At 25.4% G+C, this 17,277-nt stretch overlaps 2 protein-coding genes across 3 annotated transcripts in view; both read right to left on the reverse strand.

Annotated features, from left to right (window-relative positions):
* On the reverse strand, window positions 1–14,114 carry LOC122512399 (hrp65 protein-like). Of its 2 annotated transcripts, XR_006302629.1 has the most exons (11): window positions 13,863–14,114; window positions 13,207–13,389; window positions 11,961–12,179; window positions 11,350–11,651; window positions 10,725–11,020; window positions 9,424–9,614; window positions 9,212–9,305; window positions 9,083–9,102; window positions 705–919; window positions 279–342; window positions 1–53 (listed from the first exon to the last, which is right to left on the reverse strand). XR_006302629.1 is itself a non-coding variant. In XM_043628190.1 (9 exons), exons 1-9 carry the CDS (start codon window positions 14,091–14,093, stop codon window positions 4,075–4,077), a joined length of 1,797 nt encoding a protein of 598 aa, XP_043484125.1. In that variant the 5' UTR covers window positions 14,094–14,101; the 3' UTR covers window positions 3,287–4,074. The 2 variants fall into 2 exon arrangements, 1 of the variants encoding a protein (XP_043484125.1); XM_043628190.1 differs by lacking the exons at window positions 1–53; window positions 279–342; window positions 705–919 and adding an exon at window positions 3,287–4,335 and having other exon boundaries at window positions 13,863–14,101.
* Window positions 14,074–17,277, reverse strand: part of LOC122512398 (calpain-D-like) — an 18,284-nt gene continuing 15,080 nt past the window's right edge. Inside the window, exons 9-10 of the transcript XR_006302628.1 lie at window positions 14,514–14,623; window positions 14,074–14,410 (exon numbers count right to left, since the gene is read on the reverse strand). The gene's annotated coding sequence lies outside the window, so the exon portion shown is untranslated. The remainder of the gene's footprint in view (window positions 14,411–14,513; window positions 14,624–17,277) is intronic.

Below are 17,277 nucleotides of genomic sequence, written 5' to 3' on the forward strand. Positions count from 1 at the left end.
TCCGTTTTCAGTTTCCTCTAGAAATTCTTTCCATTCTCCCATTTTTGAACATTCTAAAATAAAAATTACAAGTCTTTGAATATAATTTAAAAATTAAGAATTTTAAATTAAAAATAAAATTGTTAAATTAAGTCAGATAGCAAATACAAATAAAATCACGGCATTCATAGATCTTGGTGGTATGCAAAATGTGTCATCATTGAAATGAGTTTTGAATATTTTATATTTTTCGTACGATAAACTGTTATATTTTCTTTATATCATAAATTTATATTTACCTCAATAAAAGAAGGGCCACTTTCCTCTCAATTAAGATTTAGAATTCTCCCAAGTATCCAGAATCTGTAATCAAAAAAATAAAGTATTTTATTAAATAACATTCAATTAGGCATTAATGATTCTTTTTTATTTTCTTTCAAATAAATCAGATTAGCAAATACTATAATGATAATCATGGCAATCATTGATATGTGTGGTTTAGAAAATCATCATTTAGACTTTATTGTTTACAATAAATTATAATTACGATTACAATAAAAATAACATTTTCATAGTAAATATTTGATTATAAGTCGATAACTTCTATTAATTAAAGAAATATTAGAATGATTGCAAAAAAAATGTTTAAGGGAATTATATTAAAAAATTATATTACTTTTGAAAACTAATATAACAATTTTAATTAAAAGTAAAAATATACTTACGAAATAATCATTGAGGTGAGAATTAGTTTGCATTGATTTTAGGATTTCATTATCCATTCGAAGATTTTAAAGCCTTTTGTCGCTTCAAGTAATTCCAGTAAAAATTTATTACATTTCATTTCAGGTGAGTCTTCATTTGGAATAATTCAAGTTGATGCAAAACACCCATTGAGCCCTTTTTTAAACATTGCATTCGCAAATTTGAAAGGATGGCCCTAAAAATATAAAAATATAATAAGTTGTCGATTCGCCGAGAATTTATACAAAAATGCTTAAAATTTAAATTCGATTTTCATTTTGCTATTATCAATATTTTTCTCGAAAAGCGATAAACTATGAATAAAAAAATTTGAAATTAATAGAAATATATAAAATATATAATCCAAATGTATATTTAATATATTTCAATAGACCAGCAATGATAATAGCAAAATGAAAAATTATTTTTTTATTTAATTTTTCAAATTTAATTTCTGATTATATTTATTTAATTTTTAGAATTTTATTTAGAATTATATTTAATATAATTATTATTCGATGTTTTATCTATAGGCGTCTAAATTCACTATATTAAGTTTTCATAATTCATGTTTTCTCTTGCTTTTAAAATTCAATCTGAATCAATTCAGATTGTGTGTATAATTAATTAGATCGTTCAAGACGATTTAGTCGCTTGATTAAATAAATTTAAATACGAAGTATTTTCAATATACGCCCTACAAGGTTTTTTTGTAGACCAAAAAAAATGGGAAGATATTTTTTCCCCCTAAATAATTGTTTATTATTTCAAATAGTTTAAGAATTGCAGCCCAGGAAGGGAAAATTAAACCCAGACAACCTTCTTTTTCAAAAATTTCTGAATCAAAATTGGTTGTCTCAGGGCAGTTGGTGTTAAATTCTGAGCTGCTTGTTAACTTTCGATATTTATTTTGTATTTATATAATAAATAATGTTTATATAATTAATAGTGTTTCAGTATTCCTCAGGTCAAAATAAGTTGAGTTCAGTGTTGAATAATATTTTTCAGGAATTAAGTATTTCAATAATTTTCAGGCATGAAGTGTTTCAATAATTTTCACGAATGAATAAGTGTTTCAATATTTGATAATAAATAATAATCTTCAGGATATTTCAATATTTTTCGGCAATCAATTGTTGCTAGATAGTTTTCAAAAATTCTTCAACTATTTTTCACAGAATAAATATTCAGAAGATGGAACATTGGTTCCACAATGCCAAAAGGCCATAAATCAGAAATTCACTCTTCATAACTAATGTATATTTGTTTATTTATTTATTTAAATTAAGTTTTAGTTTAGTCGGAAAAAAGACGTGTAAACTCCCCCCAAAAATGATACGTAAATATTATTACGTTTTTATTAAAATTTTCACAAAATTTACTCACCTCAAAAATGCGATTCATTATCAAGTAGATTCAATTAAAGTCTGTCAATGATGTCTCTTCTTCAATAATTTTCAGTGCAAAAGATGTCGCTTACAAAATAATTTCATGAAAAAAAAATTTGTATCTCATTCCAAATTTTTTTTTCTTCTTTTACGTTTCTTTCTCGTTCTAATAATTATTCGAATTAATTACTCGAAACATTTGGGAAATTTCCAATTTTTATTGGATTTTTCCAATTAAAAGAAAATTTTACAATTTTGTTCTCGTTAATTTATTTAGTCGAATTAATTAATATTGAATTGCTTGAAACATTTTGGATCATATTCCAATTTTCTTTTTTAATATAACAATTTTGTTCTCGTTTAATTACTCGAATTAACGAATTAATTACACGAAACATTTTGGATCATTTTCTTTTTTTTACAATTTTGTTCTCGTTTAATTACACGAAACATTTTGGATCATATTCCAATTTTCAATTTAGTTCTCGTTTAAATACTCGAATTAATTACACGAAACATTTTTGATCATTTTCCATTTTCTGTTTCAAATTTTACAATTTTGTTCTTGTTTAATTACTCAATTTAATTAAAAATGCATTAATTATACTCGAAACATTAACAATGATAATGTCATAATATAATTAAAAACAAATACTAATACAATTTTTTTAAAATATAAAAAAGTTGAATAAGAATCGTTTTTAAAATGATTTTAAATTGTAACTGAAAGAAGGGTTAAAAATTAAAAACAAATTTATAAACATCAAAATATGGAAATAATTAATTAAATAATTGAATAAATTATATTGCGATTAAAAAGTAAAGAAAAATTCGTAACTAAAATAATTAAACTAAAATATTCAAGGTAATAAAAATGATAAAAATGTACAATTTTAATGAAATAGAAAAGTTTAGAAATAATCTTAGAACAGTTTTTTTTACTCAAAGACAAATTATGTCATTAAAAAATTTATAATTTTCTAAATTTCATATACTTATATTATCAGTTATAAGTTAGCAAAAACAAATATTCAATTCTGCACTAGGATAATTTCCAAATAAAAATTTTACTTATCACAATTTTTTGTGAATTCACGATTAATTGTAAACAATTGTTAAAATATGTTCTCAATTAATCGAGAATTAAAACAGTGATAAAATAACAAGAAATATAGTTCCATAAATATTTAATTTATGTCTTTATTAATAAAACGAATTAATCTAAAATTGTCACATGGAGGAAACAAGTAGCACTATTAAATTTTGTGCTACAATATTATTCACATTTAATCTTACTTGTAAAGGGTTTTAATGTTTTTTTTTTAAATACTTAATACAAAACAAAATTAAACTATACATTTGATCCCTAAATATTGAAAACGTATTTCAGTAAAACCAGAGAATTATTATTCTACATGTAAAAAATTGATATTTTACCATTCAGTGAAGTAAAATATTTCTGTTAATTAATATCATTAAATAGCTGTTTTTTTTATAAATTGTTAGACGCAATTATATAAAACAATAAAGCAAAATTATCGTCTTAAGAATATAAAGAAGAAAATCCACTAAACCAAAGAATAAAATCATTTGGTCTCAGAAGCGAGGAATTTGCCAAGAAGACTTAGATTTAAATTTAACTTAATTAAATAAGTTTTTTAATTTTTAAATCAAAAAATTTCACTAAAAGTCAGTGGTGTTCAATTTTTTTTTTGATTGATACTTGTAATGATTGTTCATCGGAAGTATCTTGAATATTAAAAAAAGAATTTCACCCCCCTTGTAAGAAAAAAAATCTCGTTTATATCTCTCTCTTTTTTTCTCTCTCACAAGTAGTACAAAATACTGAGTAAGAGAATAATGATAATCGGGGAAAGTTCGATTAAATGTTTCATTGAGAAGATAAAAAAAATCTTCATATTTCTGGTTTTTTTCTTTCGTTAAAAAGACAAGTTCTCTTTTTTTAATAACGTCTTCTCTTATTGGGAAAATCGTCTTGACGATTACGATCGTTTCCACCCTGCCAACGGCCACCGCCGCCTCCACCTCCGCGGTTATTTCCACCGCCACCTCCCATTCCTCCTCCTCCACCCCCACCACTTCCTCCCATATCAACCCTCATATCCATTAAGTCCATTATTTGTCCCCGATCGTCGAAACCCCCCCGTGCGCCGCCACCACCACGATCCATATTGTTATACTGTTCCATAAAAGATTTTGGGTCCTAATTGACAAATACAATTTAATATTCAGCCAAAGGACCAATAATTATTATATTATTTGTCGCGTAGGATTTTGTTTTTTTTTAACGTTACCACGAATTAAAAATTCATGATTTGCAAGGCGAGATCGTCCATGTATGACAGCAGCATCGTCGTCAAAAATCACATAGAAAAAAAGAAAGGGGAAAATACATTGTTAGACTATTTGCAGAGAATCGACTTCAACGTTTTAGTACGATTACAGCTGAAATGCCTCTCATCTGTTTCTCGACTTTTGTTTTTAAATATATTGTAATATTTTAATTTTCTTTTGTAGGCGATTTTATATTATTTCGCCATTATAATTAAGAATACAAGACCAAGTAAATGCCCAATAATGCAGATTCAACATGAAAAAAAAAATTGTTTTTATAATCGCAGATTTTTGTATGAAATTGTTTTTAAATTAGTGAAAGATGAGTGATTACCAGGATGATAATGATTCCATTTCTTATTTCATTTTTGCGGTTCAAAATTAATTTCTTAATTTTATAGTTCAAAATTTTCATTCTATTCTAATCTCTATTTAATTGAAATTGATTTTTAATTCTTGATCCTAGAATTTATTTTCAATTTTAATTCCAAAGTAATTAAAATTGATTATTTGTTAATTAGCTAACAATTAGTTAATTAATTTACAATTAAAATTTATTTTTTCAAATTTCGGACTAAAGTTGCCACCCTGATTACTTTCATTAATTTAAAAATCTAATTAATAGTAATAAAAGCATAAAATGCTAATTCACATTGAGTACAAATAATTATTTTATAATATTATTATATTTTCCAATATAATATTATTATAACACACATTTAATTAATTTCTGATTTTTCAAATTCAACATTCTTTTTAACTCTTTCGTTGTTTTTGTTTTTTAATAATTTCATTAACTTCTCTAATAGAAATTATAAAATTATTTTTTTTAAACTAGTAAATGAACTAGTTTCATGACTAGAAGACAGTGGATGTATAACTGGTTCTTTAAAACCTAATTAAATTAATTTTATTTTTTTTAAATCACTATTATATGTTCATTAATAAACAAAATTGAAAGTATTTTTCACAATTTTTATTAATACACAATTTAAAAAAATATTGAATTAATTAAAAAATATCTTTAATCAATACTCAGTTATTTTGAAAAATATTTTTAATTAGTAATCAGTAATTAAAAGATATTTTTAAATAATATCTAATCAGTGATTAAAAAAATATTTCTAATACACAATTAAAAAAAACTATTTGGTTAATAATCAATAAACGTCAAAAAAAAATTTGATTAATCAATAATTGAAAAATATTTTTAATCAATAATTTGTCAATTAAAAATATTTTTAATTAATAATTAATATTTTTTAAATATTTTCAATTAATAATCAGCAATTACAAAAATATTTGTAATTAATAATCAATAATTACAAAAATATTTGTAATTAATAACCAATAATTGAAAAAACATTTTTAATTAATAACGAATAATTAAAAAATATTTTAAATTAAATATTAATTAGTTTTTATGAAAATATTTCTAATTAATAATTATTTTTAAAATATTTCTAATTAGTTGGATTGCAATATTAAAAAAATTCGTTTAATCGAAAAAGAATTTAATTACTCTTTAAAGAACTTATTCAACATCAAGTAATTCTTTTAAATAAACAAATTATTAGTTGTAATAAACGGTGTTAGTAATCATTTCCGACGCTTGGTTTAAGACAAGGAGAAGTGATATTGATCTTCTCAATTCTTGTGGTTTAAGATTTCTTTTGGGTGTGATAAATAATATGGCAGGTGTTTTACATTCAAAAAATAATTCTGGGTGGATTTCGTTTTCATGGCGCACACAATCGATAGTGCAAGGAGGGCAATTTATATAATTATATAATTGTTCAGTATGCTCGTAAAATTTTAAATAACGTTTAATGTTTCAATATCGATCTAATTTTTATTTATTTAAATATTGTCCATCTAATTATATGTATTTAAATATTGTCCATCTAATTTTGTTTATTTAAATATTCTTCATCTAATTTTATGTATTTAAATATTGTCCATGTAATTTTATTTATTTAAAGAAATCTCTAAATTTAATTCAGAGATTATGAATCTATAAATAAATAAAATGTCTCTTAATAGTCTTTATAAATTAAATTTTAGAATAGTTATTAATTCTCAACGTCTATAAATTAAATTCATAAGACGTTAATTCAACCTTAAAACTATACAAATTTAATTCACAGAGATTATCTCCTTAAATTTATTATAACGGTTATAATTGGAAATTTTCTTTAATTAAAATCAGAACAATCGTTCTGATCAAAATTCAGGTAAAATCCTTCATAAGGATTAATATTATATTTACCAAAACTATGGAGTCAAAATGTTTCATATTTTAAATCCCCTCCCAGTCCCCAAAAATTGTTATTTTTTTTTTTTACAAAAATCCACTGTTGTCATTTTAATTTTTCCTCCTTTTCATTTTTGTTATATAAAATAAAAAGGTTTATAATTTAATTTAATATAATCTTAAGTATAATAATAATAATAATAATAATAATAATCTTTTAAAACGTAATTAATTTAAAATTAGTACTATTTTTTTCAATTAGCTAAAGTCAATTTTTGTCTTCTTTGAAATAAACAGAAAACGAATCAATCTTTCTGGTACCGTGAAAGATTGAAATTTTATACAGTACTATTGTTGAACAATAGTTTATTTCTGTATAAAATGTTTTCTGAATTTATTCATATTTTATTTAATTTTTCTTTATTTTGTAGAAGTTAATTTTCATTTAATTGTCAATATTTCTCCCCCAATAAATAAATATTCCATATCCAGAATTAATTTTCTCATTTCTATAACAATTTTTCTAAAATATAATGGTGGTTTTGTTCCTTTCAAAGATAATAAATTAAATTTATTAATTAATTGTAATGGGAAATCGTTAATCGTCAAAATATTTAGAATTGACGAAATGGGGAATCAATTTCAAAATTGTTGCGACTCGTGGTATTAATATTTCATTAATAGAAGAAAAAAAGATTCTCGCATTTTTCTTTTTCTTTTTTTCTCATTAGAAATCTTAAATAAACTTAAACCGTACTTTTCAGAATATTACTGGTGTTTAATTTCCTACAAATATTAATTAAATGTTCAGGCGGAATTTTCCATTGTCAAAGGAATAAAATTAGCATTTGGGCATTTCTTGGTCTTTCACAAAGCCACGAAACTGCATTTTTTTGTTTGTTCTCCTTTTATGTACTAAATTAATTTTAATAATTTATTTATGTACCAATTTAAGAAAAAATGAATAAAAATTTGTTTGATTAATCAGCAGTTTCGTAGTTTGTGTTATTTATATATCAAATAGCAAAAATATAATAGAAGTCAGAGTAATCAGTCTGCAAAGCACATGGAGAGATCAAAAAGAATCTTTTAAGATGTCACAAAAAATAATGGAGGGGAAAATATAAATATTTTCCACAATAGAAATAAATTTTAAGAAGTAACAACACTTCATAGAATGAAAACAGTTCTGAAAGTATTATAAAGCTGTGTAATATTTTTCGTAGCCTTAATTTTCAGAATACACTGTTCTTTTTTATCCATTTGCTAATTAATGTTTATCAGATGATTCAATTTTTTATTGTAAAAAAAAAAAAATTCAACTCGGTTATAAAATGTCGCAGGGACATTTCAATTGAAAAATATATTCGTATTAGTTGTTAATCAGTTAATGACTAAAACTCAGTCAGTAAATACTTTCTTTCGAAAGTAAATTCGCAGTTTTATATTTCATCTTTTAAACACTTTGAAGGAAATATTTTTCCCAAAGAATTTGTTTTTTAGATGAAATTTCTAAGACATTTTAAGACCCAAGTCTTCCTTACTTTTTATGTACTTTACTTTCTAATCAGTATTTGGTTTGACACTGCAAACCAAAAACATTTTATTTTAATTTATTTGCTGAGGCAAAGATTTCGAGAAACATTTTTTCAATTGTTTCAATGGTTTTAAAAAAGGGAAAAATTGCTCCCATCCCCCAAAGAGAAGAAATTTTCTTTTAATGCGAGTAATTCTCACAGTAATCTGCTAAATGATTCTCTATAAAATTTTGAGTTTTCTAACCCGGATTAAGAAAGTAAGATCACTAGTTGACAACTCCATGTGTTAATTTAACTTTTAGGAAATTTTTTCTTCATTAAATTAGTAATAATTCAAATCTTCAAGATTTTCACAAAATGAGAAAAGCAAGTTTTGCAGACTTCATAACTCTGTCAGTATTAAACGTACATGCTTGTAAATATTTTCTTTTCAATCTATTTTTCACGTTGTTTTTCGTTTCTTTCTGTTAAAAGGGCGTCTAACAAAAGCCTGGTAAAATTTATTACTCAAAATAATGAAAAACGGATGTAAAAATTTGAAAAAGTGATTAAATATCACTAATTAAGTTATTAATGTTCAAATTTTGAACTTTCTTCATAAATGAACAATTGTCCAGAAAATTGAAATTCTAGCTGAATGAAAATTTGTTCAATAATTAATTTCTCTTGATTGTTAGACACCCTGGTTAACATAAAATATTAAGAGAAAAATAAACGCTGTAAGTCTTAGAAGACGAGAGCGTAATTGAAATATCAATTTAAAAAAAAGGAGTGAAAATTCACTAGTTTAAAAATAAAAGTTAAATTCAAGGAGGGTACATTACCATTGGCATGTTGTTTCCACCTGAAATGATATATATTTTCGTTAGTTAATTTTTCTTGAGAAAAAAAGAAAATATTCTCCCAATTTGAATATTTCTTTATCTAGAAAGAAAATTAAGGGCGTTACTCACCATCAGTCGTTCCATAGCCTTCACGGTCATTGTTTCCGATTGAATCGTAATTTTTTACTCCACCTCCACCACCGCTTCCTCTCATTGCTTGTTCCTTTTTATAAAAAAAAACATTCCAGTTAATTTTCTTGTTTTTAACGTTCAAGTAAAAAAAAATATTTTTTTTTTAAAATATTAGATAGTTTTCTTTTTTAGAAAAACAGGAAACTTACTTGCATGAACAAATTATTTTCCTGTTGTCTTCTGTGAAGCTCCTCCTCTTGTCTCCTGATACGACTCGTCATTTCTTCTTGTTGACGCCGTCTTTGCTCTTCCTCACGTGTACGAACTTCCTCGACTTGTCTTTCCTTCATTTCGTATTCACGCTTTTGTCTATCGCGATCGGCTTCTCTTAATCTTAATTCTGAAAATCAAAACAACTCTTAATCTTTCTGTTTAAAATAAGGCATAAATCTGTCTTTTTTTTAAATTAGGGCTCGAACCGATGAAATTACTTAAAAATACGGACTTTACGAAACAAAAATGAAAAATTACGGACCAATTACTGATAAAAATATAACCAGTCCAGTGATAAAATCATTATTTTATATTATAAGAATATTGTACTTTTTCAAAATTATTTTTATCATTTCAATTCAATTATTATTTTCAAGAATTTTTAACTAAAATTCTGCTCTAAATCAATTATTTTTAATAATTTTCGAAAAAGTTCTTTGACAATTTTCAAACAAAATTAATTTCAAAATTCAATTATTTCTAAAAATTTACTATTTATTGCTAGGTATTAATATTCAATTATTATCTGAAATTTTAACTGAAATTCATTTTTAAATCAATTTTTATTAGAAATTTCTACTAGAATTCAATTATTTAAATTCTACAAAAATAAATAGATAATTTATTGAATAAATGACTGCTTTTCAAAATTTAATTCTCATAAAGAATTTTATCAACAAATTTTTAAATAATTGAATTCTTTTGACGAATTTTAATTAAATTTTTAAGAATAATTACATTTTTCGAGAAATTAGATTAAAATTGCTTTAAGAATAATTGAAATTCTGCAAATGAGTTTTATTATTTATGAAAATAATTGAATTCCTTAAAATAATTCTATTATTTACGAAAATAATTGAATTAATACAAAAAATAGTTGAGGAAAATTTTTAAAAATAATTGAAATTTTGCCAAGAGTTGTAATAAAATTTTTTTTAAAAATAATTGAATTTCTGAGAAGAATTTTAATATTTCTAAAAATAATTGAAATTTTGACGAGATTTTTAAAAAAAATTGAATTTCTGCAATCATTTGTAATTTTTTTAAAATTCTACAAATTTTTTCATTCAATTTACGAACTTTTTGTGCTTTTTCAATCAAATTTACGGACCTAGTTCGAGCCCTGTTTAAATTCGTAGGTAAAATTTTCGTTACATTTTTTTTATTTCTGCCACGAAATAGAAAAGATGAAAAGAAAATATTGAATTTAATGAAATAGAAATTAATTTCCACTTACGTTCTCGCAACATTTCAGTCTCATGTTCATAACGCGCGAATTCCATTTGCGCCTCAAGTTTCTCCTCCTCCATCACCATTTCACGTTTCAAAGCCACCTCCTTCTGCTTACACAATTCGTGTAATTGCTTCCATTTTGTTCCGTATTCGTGTTCAAAACTGCCAATTTGAGCAAAACGAGGTCCAGCTTCGCGCGCTTTATAAAATTCCGGATTTTTCTTTGGTAAATTTTTATCCGGATAGCCATCGATATCGTCCTGCTGCTCGAAAGGTTCCACAACAACCGGACGTAACGATCTGCAAATATTTCAAAAATATTATCGACTGAAATTAAACTAATCTTCCGATTTTTAAATTTAAATTTAAATTTTCAATTCTTAATTCTTAATTTTCAATTTTGAATTTAATTTCGAATTAAAAATGAAATAAATTTACTATATTTTTGTACCCATTACTTTTCGGCACATGATTAGACATAAAAAGAACCTATCATGCTTCCTAGCTGGGCTAACTTCTCTATTCCCCTAATAATAGTATTTTCTATGGCACTTGCTGATTATAAAATAAATCTCGCAAGCGTGGCATCGGGGATTTAAAAATTAAATTTTTTTTCTGCTTAAGCTTACGCTGTTAAAAAGTAGCATCCATCGTTGCATTTTCTCAAAGCTGTTTGTGCACTCTGTTTACGGCAGAATTCAACGATTCCCTCGCCAGTGGATTTTCCCCTCTCGTCAACAATAACAATAGCTCGCTCGAGATCACCAAAAACACTGAATGCTTTTTCCAATAATTCATTGGACACCCAGGGCGTTAGATTCTTTACTTTCACCGCACTGGAACTGGGGGCAAAACGAACCTTAAGGGCGCGACCCTTCCTCTGACTGCCGTCTAATTCATGCTTTGCTTTTTCCGCATTTAATCGATAATCCTGAAAATAAACCAGTTTTTTGGTTAATTCGTATTCAGTGGAACTCTAGGGGAAGAATTACTCTATTCAGAATTTAATTTTATCCTCATTTACATTAAAAAATGCAGCCAAATAATATTATCATGTGATAATCAAACGGTAATTATTATAATCACTGGATAATTGTGAAGAAAAAACTTACAAAAATTATATTTAAATCAGGAAACGTTTCAACACGAAAAACAAACACGGAAGTTGTGTTGAGTTTCTGATTTAGATATAATTTTGTAAAAAAAATCCAAAGATATCATTTTTAAATTGAACAATTACCATTTTTAAGAAGGCAAAATTTTTCTCCTTATTGATGAAAATTTCCGAAACTTCGCCATGTGGAGCGAACATTTCCTTCATTTCATCTTCGGTCACGTCATTAGTTAAATTACCAATGTAAAGACGATTTCTGCCGTTGAATTTCTTTTCTGTACAATCCTGGGGCGGTAATTCGTGTGTTGGACCACTTATGCTCATTACTCGTTCCAATAAACGGTCCTGGAAAAAATTCTTCAATAAACAATTCCGTCTATTCATTTTTTATCTTTACATAGAATTAAGATTTTCAAAAAATGTCAAATTCAAAACCTTTATGAAATTCAACAACTTATAAGAATATTATTACAAAACATGAAGATATGAATCACTCGGAGTGATTGATACCTTCAAGTTTTATTATAATTGAACCGCCGGATCGTAGAAGGGCATATAGCTAATGTAATTTAAATGGGCTATATGCCCTTCTACGATCCGGCGGTTCAATTTATATCTATTAAAATAAAATAAAAATTATACAATTTCAAACTAAGATTAAATTTTTTTTTAAGGGCATTTGAACCATGATGACGTCACAGCCTTAAAACACATGCTTTGCAGAACCTATGACGTCATAATGGTTCAAATGCCCTTAACCAAATTGTAAATGAATTTTATTATTTAAATTGTATCCATTACTTTTCGGCACATGGTGAGATATAAAATAATCTACCATGCTTCCTAGCTGGATTACTTTTCTCTTCCCCGTTAATTTTTATATTAATGGCACTTGCTGATTAGAAAAAAAATCTCGCAAGCGTGGCATCGGGGTTGTCAAGACAATTTCAGTAAGAATTATATAAAAGTTATTGAAAAAGAATTAATACTTGCTAACAATGTTTATTCTAACGACTCGACCATTTTGTTGAATTTTTGTTTTATTTAATAAATTATTATTAATTTTAAAGATAATTGAAATTTTGATGAGAATTGAAAAAAAAAGTTGAACATAAGAACTGAATTTCTGCGAAGAATTTTATTACTTTTGATGAAAATAATTGAATTTTCCTGAAAGTTATATTTAAGTTTTATTTTTACTTTTTATTTCTATTTTCCATTTATATTTCTACTGTTTACTTTATATTTCTATTCAGATCAGACAAAAAAAATTTTATTTCTGATTTTCAGAGAAAATTTCGACTTTTTCCCTGAACCTAAAGAATATTCTTTAAATATTTCTTCCATTTTTGAGAATAAAAAGAAAACTTACATCCTGTGACATCATATTTCCCATTCCTCCTCTTCCTGGACCTCCGGGACCGCCGCCACCGCGACCTCTTCCTCGCATACCTCCACCACGTCCCATTCCTCCCCCCATTCCACCCATTTGACCACCACGGTCCATTCCTCCTCCTTCCATATTTTCCTCCATCATGGATTCACTCATTTTCATCTATTAACAAAAAATAAAATTATATAATCATACGTAATTACAAACTAAGATTTAATTTTTTATCAAATTTGTAAATGAATTTTTTTAAAATATTATTTAAATTGTATCCATTACTTTTCGGCACATAGTGAGATATAAAAATCTACCATGCTTCCTAGCTGGATTATTTTTCTCTACCCCGTTAATTTTTCTATTAATGGCACTTGCTGATTAGGAAAAAAATCTCGCAAGCGTGGCATCGGGGTTTTTAATTTCAGTAAGAAATGAAATTGAAAAAGAATTTAAGAATGCAATGAAAATAATTGAAAACAAAATCAGCACGTGCTAACAATGTTTATTCTAACGACTCAACCATTTTGTTGAATTTTTATTTTACTTTTATTTACATTTTTACTTCCATTGCAAGTGTTTCTTTGAAAATAGAACAAATTTGATTTAAACTGCGTAGATTGAAAGTAAAAAAATAAACTTACATTTCCATCCATGTTTCTGCCGCCTCCCATTCCTCCCATACCACCGCCCATTCCTCCACCGCGTCCACCGGAAAATCGGTTATTGCCTCCGATGCCGCCGCCTCGTCGTCCACCACGACCACCACGTCCTGGTGGTCCACCACCACCACCACCTCCTCCTCCTCCTTGATTCGAATTATCATTATTTTCAGATTTAGGTTTTAAATCCGAATTCTTTGTATCTTCCGACATGTTTTGTTTCTTATATTTCTTTCCAAAAAAACGAGAATTCGTTTTCGGCGAAGGAAAACGTGACACCGACGCCGTTAACGCCTCTCTCCTTTGATGTCCAACGATCTCTACCCCAAGGAAACTCACAGCGGAAAGAAGGAAGAACGCGCAGGCACCGGTGAAATAACCCCACAAAATCCCCCTTTTCTTTCCCCTTGTTTTGGAATTATTCTCTCCTTGACACGTGATTCGTGGACAATTTCAACAATGTCCACTCTGTCATTTCCGATTCGTCATTCCTCCGTCAAATCACTACTTGAATCAAACTTGTTTTCTTGCTGCAAACAATTAATTTCGTAAATAAATAAAATACTTATGCTAATTTCTACAAAAAGTTCAGTAAAATTTCTAGAAAAATGATAATGGAATTTGGTAATTTACTTGTGAACCTTGTGAAGATTGATTCATATTTTACTCTTGCGTCCATTTTCTAAATGGAAGTGATATTGACTATATTGTGTTGCCATGTAAAAGAGCGCTTAATTTCAAATCTGTAAAATAACAATAGTTAATTATTAGTAAGTTTCTATTGTTAATAATACTGCTAATTAATAATTGATAATAAAAAAAAATAATTGACCAGCAAATGTAGAAAAATATTTAAAAAATTCAATTATTTTTATAAATAATAAAATTCTTCAGTTGCAATTCAATTATTTTTAATATTTCTAGTAACAATTCAATTATTTTCAAAAATTTTAACAAAATTCTTCGCAGAAATTCAATTATTTTAATAAACAATAAAATTCTCCAGAAGAATTCAATTATTTAAAAAAAATTTAATTAAATTCTTTGTATAAATTTAATTATTTTCATAAATAATAAAATTCTTCAGAAGAATTCAATTATTTTCATAGAAAATAAGATTTTCCCGATAAATTCAATTATTTTCATAAATAATAAACTTCTTAGAAATTCGGTTATTTTTAATAGAATTTGAATAAAATCTCAAAAGAATTCAATTATTTTTTAATATTTCTAGAAAGAATTCAATTATTTTAAAATATTTTAAGAAAATTCTTAGCTAAAAATCAATTATTTTCATAAATAATAAAATTTTTTACAAGGATTCAATTATTTTTAATATAAAATCGCAATAAAATTTCTCGAAAGATTTTAATTATTTTCATGAATAAGAAAATTCCCCCTGTTTGGATTTAATTATTTTCAATATTTCTAGAAAGAATTCAATTATTTTAAAAAATATTAATAAACTTCTTTGCTGGAATTCAATCATTTTCATGAATAATAAAATTTTTTACAAGGATTCAATTATTTTTAATATGAAATCCCAATAAAATTTCCCGAAAGAAATTATTTTTATCAATAATAAATTTCTTCACAAGAATTCAATTATTTCTTAAATAGTAAATTTCTTCAGAGAAATTTAATTATTTTCAAAAATTTTTCCCAAAAAATTCAATTTTTTGTCATAAGAAATACCTAAATATATTAAATAAAATTTTGAATAAAATAGATAAAAAATTTACATATTGACACAAAATAATGTTAAATAAATTTCTAATTTTCTTTTTTGGCAATAATATCAGAAGACTTATTCTCTAAATTTGAATTAAATAAAATTTAAATTAATCAGAATAAAAATAATATAAAATGTCTAAATATTAATTTTTGAATTCTACATATAGAACAACAAAATCAAATAAATTCAAATTGCGAACAGACAACAAAAATATATAACGATTATTAATATAAATATTAATTAATATTTAAATAATAATAATAATAACTGATAACCGGTGATATTGAATAATTAAATAAATGTGACTCTGCACGATTAAAAAGAAGAAATTATTGAATTATTTTTCGATTTATTAATAAATGCGTGTCTACACGATACAAACCAGGGGACAACACAATTTTCGTATTGTTTATTATATACTAGTAAATATTTTATATAATACCTAGATGATTTTCCTGTAATTACGCAATGTAAACTTTATTGATTTTTCACTTTTTATTTATTTTCTTTTTTTTTTGTTCATTGGGATATCAATCGCTCAAGTTATTTCGGATCTCTCTTTTTGTTTTTATTTTTTTTTTGTTTGTCAAACTATCACAAAATTGATTGCTGGTAATAACAGCCACACCAGGTGCTTCTGAATTCTTATTTAATATATAGTTCTCTAAACAAATGGAACCCTCTGATTGAACACTTGTACTTTTTTCTACATTCTAAATATAATTTTTATAATCACTACGAGAAAATTGTTAAACATCGACAAATACAAATTTATCCTAAGAACATATACTCTCTCTTCTCTTCGAATGTATTCATCGTCTTCTTCTTCTTCTTCTTTTTTTTGTCTTTTATTATATGAAAAATATTTTTTTTCCCCTTTAAAATTGTTTTCACTTTTTATAAAAGCGATGTGTGTGTATTTTTTTTTCTTTTCTTTTTTTTTAAGACTATATAAGTAAATGCTTCTCGAAATTATTTCAGAAGACACCTAGTAGGCAACTACCGTCTTTATTATTTATTAATTTTTTTTTTTGCAAAGTATAAATTGCATATTTATCATTAAATGACACCATAATATTATGCGCTGTGATAACATATACAATGAGACACCATAATTGTTCACATATTAAGAATATATGTCTAAATAGTTTTTTTTTATAATTTTTTTTCCTTTCCTCAGTGCTGTACGAAATTTATTCAATAATTCCGGTTAGTATAATCTTTTTTTTTATAAAATTAATTTAAATTGCCTGAAATTCCATTTCAGATTCTTCGAGAAATATTGACTATATAATTCATATTGAATCTGGTGATGAAAATTTCTCGTACATCACTGGTTTATTTTTTTTTTCTCACATACTGCTGATTTTTTTTTATACTTTATAATCCCTTATTTGACGCGTTAAAGAATAACGGCGTAAATTATTTTTTAATAACACAATAGTAGCAGTACACGAGAACCTTATTTAAAATATTCGAATAGAATAAATAATTTTTTTTTTGTTTTTTTCACTATATTTACATATGTCGGATTTTTCATTCTAAAGCATTCAAACCCATATAAACAATCGCGTAAAATATTCAGACACACGTACAAAAATTCTATTATGCATTGGTTCAGTTTTACATTAGTGCATTTAATTTATTTTTTTAGTATTTTTC

The sequence above is a fragment of the Leptopilina heterotoma genome, unplaced genomic scaffold, assembly GCF_015476425.1.
Source record: "Leptopilina heterotoma isolate Lh14 unplaced genomic scaffold, ASM1547642v1 Lhet_99, whole genome shotgun sequence".
NCBI lineage: Eukaryota > Metazoa > Arthropoda > Insecta > Hymenoptera > Figitidae > Leptopilina > Leptopilina heterotoma.